This window comes from Sceloporus undulatus, chromosome 6 (genome assembly GCF_019175285.1).
Source record: "Sceloporus undulatus isolate JIND9_A2432 ecotype Alabama chromosome 6, SceUnd_v1.1, whole genome shotgun sequence".
Taxonomy (NCBI): Eukaryota; Metazoa; Chordata; class Lepidosauria; order Squamata; family Phrynosomatidae; genus Sceloporus; species Sceloporus undulatus.
In genome coordinates this window covers 82,023,173-82,031,854 of record NC_056527.1, presented here as the reverse complement: position 1 = coordinate 82,031,854, position 8,682 = coordinate 82,023,173, and the positions used below count along the sequence as shown (strand labels likewise).

General features: G+C 40.9%; 1 protein-coding gene across 1 annotated transcript in view; it reads left to right on the top strand.

Moving 5' to 3' along the window:
• Positions 1-3,583: 3,583 nt before the first annotated feature.
• RPL27 (ribosomal protein L27) overlaps positions 3,584-8,682 on the top strand; it is a 6,108-nt gene continuing 1,009 nt past the window's right edge. Inside the window, exons 1-3 of the mRNA XM_042477333.1 lie at positions 3,584-3,720; positions 5,451-5,533; positions 8,479-8,648. Coding sequence (XP_042333267.1) covers positions 5,453-5,533; positions 8,479-8,648 — 251 coding nt within the window. The 5' untranslated portion in view covers positions 3,584-3,720; positions 5,451-5,452. The remainder of the gene's footprint in view (positions 3,721-5,450; positions 5,534-8,478; positions 8,649-8,682) is intronic.

Below are 8,682 nucleotides of genomic sequence, written 5' to 3'. Positions count from 1 at the left end.
CCAAGGAAGCTGGAAACCTTTCTGGATCTAACCAAGTTTCATTTCGGGGGGGGGGATTAGAGTGAGAGGGGAAAGGACAGCGGAAGAGAGAAAGTTCTATCAGGTTTAATTTTCTGAAGAGGTTGGAGATGTCTGCTGATTTTATGGCATTTCCTTTATTCTATTTATTTCCTTTATATATATATATATATATATATTATAATTAGAGGCATGCAGGCACTCCTGGATGGGACCAGAGGTCTGCTTCTAGATGGAACAAACTGAGTGTAGTGCAGTCTCCTTCTTTGGAGGTCTTTAAGCAGAGGCTGGATGGTCATCTGTCAGGCATGTTTCGATTGGAAGTTCCTGCATGGCAGAATGTCAGAGCATAATGAGATGCCTTGGAAATGGGGCCTAAGTCAAAACATGAAATTCATTTGTGCTTTGGGCCTTACACATATAGCCTGAAGTTAATTTTATACATCTTTTTAATAATTTTGGGCGTAAAACATAGTTTATGTACACTGAGTCATCAAAAAGCAAAGGCATCACTATCTCAGCCACCTATGTGGCCAAAGAAAAGCCAAAATACACTGCTAGAAATCTAAAGCCATGCTCAAAATGGCGGACATTTTGGGATTCCTCCCAGAGAGGAGAAGCCTGGAATGTAGTCCTTGTCCTGAAAAAGGAGGACATCGGGTCACCCTTCCTAAGAAAGTCTTAACTTTGATGCCAGGCACCACAAAATGGAGGAGACTGAGGGAAAATGTAGGCCTTGACCAAAGAAAAGCCACGATACACTCATATAGAAATCTAAATTCATGCTTAAAATGGCGGACATTTTAGGATTCTTCCTGGAGACAAGAAGCCTGGAATAATGTAGACCTTGTCCTGGAAAAGCCTGGTAGAGGCTCTGAGGAAGTTGTCGTGTGTTGTGTGTGTTTCCATCCCATTGAGGGACTACAGGTGCCTGGCCAAAAAGGGCTGGGACTTTGCAGGAGGAATCCTTATGGAGGTAGAGAGCCAGAGAGAAGCAGCATGGATCAATACTACTGCCATTAAAACTTGCCGATCACAGCTTGCCCCTAAAGAAGCATATTTGAAAGACAAGAAAATTTATATGAAACTGTTGTACTGATTAATTAATAAATATGTATTTAATTATGACAATGATTAATTGTTTATTAAAAATACTGAAACAAGACAACATTATATTCAAATAAGGAATTTTCCCTTGAATCAACCAGGTCCCTATTTTTGTGCTTAAGAAAGTAATATCTTGAAGGAGATTTGGCTAAGATATATGCCTTCATTATCAGCATGGGTAATAAGAGAAACAAAGAAGTAATGGAAAGAGATTTGGGAAATATGTCACAACAAACGCTGTGCTTGCTACTCTAAAAAGTTATAACCTTTTCAGTTTTTCTATGCATGAAATGCAGTATAAATTGTTCGTCTGGGATTTAACATCTGCTAAGCTGAAAACAATGTTTTGTATTATACATTTTAAATATTGAAAATGTACGTTTCCTCAGGCAGAACCTCACACGTGGTAGGGATGCCAGATGGCACAAAGTTATTGAAGACATATATTAGGTACTTCAAAAAGTGTTATATTTTAGTTTAAATCCATTAACAGTATTATTTGACACGCAAGATGGTATACTAACACTTTAAAATTCCTCATAAATTTACAGGTTCTTTTGAAAAGTTTGTGGGCTTAATATTGGAACACAAACAAACCGCTCTCTCTGGTCCTGCAGTGGTCATTAACATTAATTGATTTGGCAAAAACAGACAAGACAACAGATGCAATGCTAAGAAGAACTGGAAAACAAAAGAGTATGGCTGATAAATGGCTTTATTAATCAAATCTCTATGGTAGGGACATAAAATGACATTTTTTTAGTAATTCTTTTCTCTTTTAAAAAAATTAAGCAGTCTTAAATTCAGAATAGGGGCAATGGACTATGAAGAGAAGCGTTTTGCAATTGTTGGGTTCCTTCCCCCCCCCCTTTTTTTTTTTTCTGTTAGGATTCCCCAGAAAGAATCATAAGCCCTCACCATTCAGGCTGAAAACCACTGCAAGGTAAGCAATTAGACACTGTAGTCCAATACATTTTGGAAGACATGGCTGGGGACAAGTGTAGCTCCAAGGATCCTTGGGTATAAAGAATAGTGTTTTTTTAACCCCACCCCACCCCCCACATTAATGGAGGTACTTCACCCCTAACCCCAGCAAATGTGGACGGACTACTGGAGTCTTAAATCAATGGAGTATATCACACAGGAGGAATTTCTCTTAATTCCAAATGAAAAGAAAGTGGGGCCAGAATGCATTCATGTGAATTCGCTAGTTCAGCAAATTTATGTGAATTCGAATTGCATTCAAACTGACTTCCCATTGCCCGAAATTGCGTGTAGTAGTCTATCACGCAATATAGTGAAACCCCATGATTGCGTTCGGATTGCCATTGGATTATACTTCCAATTTCCCTTGTCTGATGAACTCCAACTGCACTGGCTACCAGTTTGTTTCTGGACACAATTAACTCATGGCTTCTTCCTTTAGGATAGTCCTATTTAAAGTGGTGGACTGTGGAGCTATTACCTGCTGGTCCACAGTGAGCTTCCAAAAAGAAAGAAGGAGTTGTACTCAATGGACACAAATATAGTGCTGGTTCCTGGCACGCTGGGGAAAAATCTTATCGATCTCCAACAATAGATAGCTAGTATGCAGAGTGATCTTGTAGCACCTTTGAGACTAAATGAAAGAAAAAGTTGGCCACATGAGCTTTCATAGACTTAAATCTACTTCCTCAGATACAAATGGTCCAAGTGCATTTGAGGAAGTAGACTTAAGTCTACAAATGCTCATGCTGTGACATATTTCTTTCAGTTAGTTTCAAAGGTGCTGCAAGATCTCTCTACATACTGATTCTACAGACTAACAGGGCTAAGTGAGTGGGGTGAAGCTCAGTGGGAGGAAAAACAAACTCCAACTCCCAGAATCCCATAGCCTTCAGCCATGGCAATTAAAGCAAGGCCAAACCAGCTTATGTCTCCAGCATGGATGCAGCCAGAGCCAACTTTACTGCAGTTAACTACACCAATCGCTGCATCTACACCACAGAATTAATGCAGTTTAACACTGCTTTAGTTGCCATGGCTCTGTGTTATGGAACTCTGGGATTTGTAGTTTTGGGAGATATCTAATCTTCTCTGTCAGAGAGCTCTGATGCCACAACCAACAGATCCCAGGATTTCAAAGCATGGCAGTTAAAGTGGCATAAAACTGCATTAATTCTGCAGTGTGGCACTAGCCAAAGTCTTAAATCAACTTTCCTCTTTCCTACCAAAAAGAAGCAGGAAATAAAGGAGCGAAAAGGGAAGAAAGGTGCACGTTATTTTTGTATCTTAGATCCAAAACACAGAGCGGAAATAATTCACTTTAACTGCCCTGGCTCAATGGTAAAGAATTCTGGGAACTGTAGTTTTGTTAGACATTGAGCCTTCTCTGCAAAACGCAAGTTTAGGTTCCACTGCTGCGCATGCGCACGTACAACCACAAATTCTTAGGTTTATGTTCCACTTTTCCGCATGCGCACTTCAAACCATACGTTCTTAGGTTTGTTCCACTGCTGCGCATGCGCATTTCAAATCACAGAGCCGGGTGAAAGGTGGGCGGAAGTGGCTGGCCTTTCCTTTTCCGGTCTGGGCGCCATAGGCGTTAGGGCTTCGGTAAGTTGAAGCGGAGGGGGGTTGTTTGTATCCGTCGCCATCCTCTGATGCTGGTGGGCAGGCCGGGTTGAAAGGGAGGCTGCAGGGAAGGCAAGGCTCGCCTCCGCCGGGAAGGGAAGGTTTGGGGGCTCAGGGTCGGCGGGGTATTAAGGAAGAGGCCCTCGCTTGGGTCCTGAGGAGGAGACATGATGGTTTCTCCCTCTTTTTCCTTCCTCTTCCCTTCACTATTGTGCAGTCAGTCACAGGCTGCATCCGCGCTGCAGAAATAACCCGCTTTGACACTGCTTTCACTGCTGTAGCTCCATGCTGTGGAATCTTGGGAACTGCAGTTGCTTGTGGCTCCAGAGCTCTCTGACAGAGGAGGTGAAATGGCTTCCAAAACTACAAATCCCAGAGTTAAAAGCGGTGTCAAGATGCAGCTTTTGTTGTTGTTCTCTGCAGTCTAGCAGGCTTCTCCTTGTTGCTACTCTGAGTGAGATGCAGTCAGCCTTCCTCATTTGCGCCTTTGGCTTTTGCGGAGCTGATAATTCGCAATTTATTAATAAGTTCTCTAGGAATCTGTAGGTCCTCCAGCGCAACTCTATGGTCAGTGTTCACCAAAAGTCGCACTGGAGCACCCAGAGGATCCTATGAAAAACACTTCTCTGGGTATTTGTAGGCCCTCCAGTGCATTTCTGTGGCCAGCTTCTGGCAGATGTTGACCATAGAGTTGCTCTGGAGGACCTAGAGATTCCTAGAGAGGTGTTTTTATAGGAACCCCTGGGTCCTCCAGTGCAGCATCTGGTGAACATTGACCACAGAGTCAAGTGTTGGAAGAGAGCATAAGGGCCTTCTAGTCCAACCACATTCTGCCATGCAGGAACTCACAATCAAAGTATCCATGACAGATGGCCATCCAGCCTCTGTGTAAAGACCTCCAAATAGGGAGACTCCATCCATTGTTGAACAGCTCTTAACTGTCAAGACGTTCCTCCTAATGTTGAAATGGAATCTCTTTTCCTGTAGCTTCCATCCATTGTTCCATGTCCTATTCTCTGGAGCAGCAGAAAACAAGCTTGCTCCATCCTCAGTGTGATACCTGTTCAATAGAGCTATCACATCACCTCCCATGCATCTCTTCTCCAGACTAAATGTCTTAAATGAGGAGGGCTGACTGTATATCTTGCCTTTTCCCCCAATTAGCTTGCAATAGCTTATGTGGTTGTCTTTCTTTTAACCTTTGCCTCACAACAAAAATTCTGCCATGTAGTCAGGCTGAGAAAAGATGTGTGTCTCCAGTTCCCTCGGCTGAGTTTAATGTCTCAGCTGAAACTGCAACCAAGATTTGTGAAATCCTATTGTAGCTCTAACCACTCTTCTACATTGTAGCTCTGGGTTTCTGTCAGGCTCTAAGCTGGGAAAGTTGGGTTTTTCCTCTTTTAGCTGCCTTCCTCTCTGATGGGATAGGAATCATTCAGCCCTCCAGATGTTGTTGGGCAGCAAACCCTAGCAGACCCAGCCAACAGAAACAGTAGTAAGCGAAATGCTGGGTGTTGTAGGTAACAACATCTGGAAGTCCTCATGATACTGAGCCTGATCAGATAAAGGGACATATCAATCCAGGTATCTCCAAGTGCAGCTGAATTGATTTATTGAGAATGTAGGTATGCTGATCTTTTCTGATAGTGTGTGAGGATGAAGGGTTGTGTTGTGTGCTCGGTTCTTTTAATTTTTCTCCATTTTCTTTGCAGAGATGGGTAAGTTTATGAAACCCGGGAAGGTGGTTCTTGTACTGGCTGGACGTTATTCTGGACGCAAAGCAGTTATTGTTAAGGTAAGAAGGTTTGACCTCATGGAAGGCATAAAGTTGGATAAGGAGGGCAAGACATATCTCAGAATCGGTGGTAGAAGCCTTCAGGTTATTCTCAGACAGAGGAGCTTGAGTGCCTTAACAGACCACAGAATTCCATGGGATTCATCCATCACTTTACTGAGTGATTCAACAAGAACGGTGCAAAAGTAAAGTTGTTCTCACTCAGTTTTATACCACTGTTTTTGAATCACTCTATATTTAATTCCTCCCCTTCCAGGCTGGGACATTAGACAGTTTACTGAAAGATAGAGAACACAATAAAATACATATAGTTAAAAGCATACAAAACCAAGATTAAAACTGTCTTAAGTTACAGCAGAATTAAATCTAACTTTAAAACAGATTAAAAACAGCAAAGCACCATAAAAGCTGATTTTGTTAAAATCAATTTTCAAAATCTTGCTGGAAAAGGGCTTTCACCTGTCACTAACAAAGAAGAAGCCATCCTAACTTCCCTCGGGAGGGAGTTCCAAAATGGGAGTAGTCACAGGGAAGGCCTTCTCCCGTATTCCCACCAATTGTGCCTGTAAAAATGGTGGGATAGAGGGAAGTTAAGTCAAAACCAGCACTTTGAATCATGCCCAGAAACAAACTGGCAGTCAGTGGAGCTATTCCAGCGAGGGAGTTGTGTGCTTCTTGTAACTAGCAGCTGTTGATCATTTGTCAACAACAACAAAAGATTGGGTAAATGAAAGGGTTTTCACCTGAAACTGAAAAAAAAAAAAATCCAAGATGGCATCGGGCAAGTCAGCACTTTGAATGGAAATGGGATCTAGTGACTGATGCTGTTTGTCTTTATTGGGTTGGATCTAGACTTGATCACACTCAGAACAGATACATTGTAATCAGTGGGCCTTAAATTGGTCATGATTACACTTAAGTCCTGTTGGTTACAGTGGTTTGATCAGGGCAGAATTTGCATTACACTTTAAAGGCAGTGTGATACTACTTTAGCTGCCATGGATCCATTTTATGTAATTCTGAGATTGGTAGTTTGGTGATGTACTTAAGATTCTCCAGCAGAGTTCTTGTGCTTATCTATTTAGACTTCAGAGTACCTAACCAAACTCCATATCCCAACACTGCATGAGGTGAAGCTAAACTACCAAAAATGCTGCATTTTTGGTATATGGATACAATTCTTGAACAAATTTAGAGAAGACTCAATGAAGTCAGCAGAACTTAATTTAATGGTGTCTTAAGTACTAAAGGGTATCAAAGTGCTATATAATGGGCCCTTGATATCCACTGGTTTGGTTCCAGGTCCCCCAAGGATACCAAAATCTATGGGTGCTTAAGTCCCATTATATGGTGTAGTAAAATGGTGTCTCTTATAAAAAATGGCAAGATCAAAATTTGGTTTTTGAATTTATTTATATGAGGTGGGAGTATTTTCAAGTTGTAAATGGTTGAATCCATGGATACAGAATCTATGGATTTAGAGGGCTGGTTGTAATTGTGTAGTGTACTAATGCATCCCAAGTTTAGATCCAATCCACTAATTTTATTCATTAATTTATTTCCTATTGTTTTACATTTATTCTTTGTATTGATACTTGCAGTGGTTAAGTTCCCAGCCTGAAGCCACCTTTGTTCATAGCATGAATCTCTTAGGCACTACTAATAGTGAACTGAAAGTCTTAAATGATGACAGAGATAGAAATCAAAATGTGGCTATAAGAGCAAGGTATTGGTCTTAGAACCCTCAAGTTTGCAGAAGTACAGAAAAAGAACAAATGAGGTGCTCAGTAGCTACAAGATGTTGAGTGTCAACTGGAAAAGAAAAAAACAAAAAAGGATGGGTCCCGGAGTAGAATGTCCTTCCTGGGGACAGTGCTATGAATTTTCCAGAGTCTAAATGATGTTATCTGATTCATCATGTATGATTTAAACAATACATTCAATCACAGCTTAAGTTTTACATGGAAATTATTTTAATGGAGTATTTGTAATAATGTAAAAGGAACAGCACAAAAAGTAAATACGTCTGAAAAAAATACTGTTTCGTTAAAGCTTGCATAGCAAAAAAATGCAGCATTTTTGGTAGTTTAGCTTCACCTCATGCAGTATTGGGATATGGAGTTTGGTTAGGTACTCTGAAGTCTATAGCTGATAACTTACACCAACAGTTTAACTTCCTTTTTCTGAGATATAGTTATAGTACCTACAGGTTCACTCATTTACTTTTTCATTACTCATCAGTTCCAGTTCAACATGAGAAAAAATTGATTCACTATAATTGGTTTGGAACCCCCCCACACACACACACACACACTAAAGGACATATATGAGCTTGTGGAGACAGGCAATGTATTACATTTTGTCTTACTATTTGGACTGGTTGAAAAGCAAGAGATTTTCCAAAATAGAAGCAAGCTTAGCAATATGTTCATTTGCTAATCTGTTTTGTCAATACTCGTGTCCTTAGAAGAATGAGTTCCTGGCTTATATTTAAGGCGGTACAACAGCACAAAGAAGTGTGTCCAAACACGTACACATACATCTTTCTCACATTTCTTCTTGGAGGGAATGGTTGACTTGAACTTTAAACAGAAGCTCTTCTCCTAGGAAGAATCAGCGTCATCTGCAAATATTTATTTACAGTGGGCCTCTATATCAGTGGGCTTCGGATCTGCTAATTTGACCACCTGTGGATTGCCATGCCTTGTATTATTCAGTGGCGACAGTGTTATGGCATGTCTCCGCTGATACAGAGGGCCCATTGTACCAGTTACATCCAAAAATTTCAAACAGTTTGCACTGTTTTGTTATGGATTCTATTTTTACATAATTGACATTTTTCTCCCTGAATTTGATTATTAACATGCACGTCAGTATATGTATTAAAGTTTGTAATTCTAGGCTACTTGAGGTGTCTCATCCTTTTAATGGCTTTATTATTGCAGAATATTGATGACGGCACATCAGACCGACCATACAGCCATGCCCTGGTGGCTGGCATTGATCGCTACCCACGCAAAGTGACAGCGAGCATGGGCAAGAAGAAGATTGCCAAACGGTCGAAGATTAAGTCTTTTGTGAAAGTCTACAATTACAACCACTTGATGCCAACCAGGTAAGTGAAAAGCTTGTTAAATGGACGGAGAGTA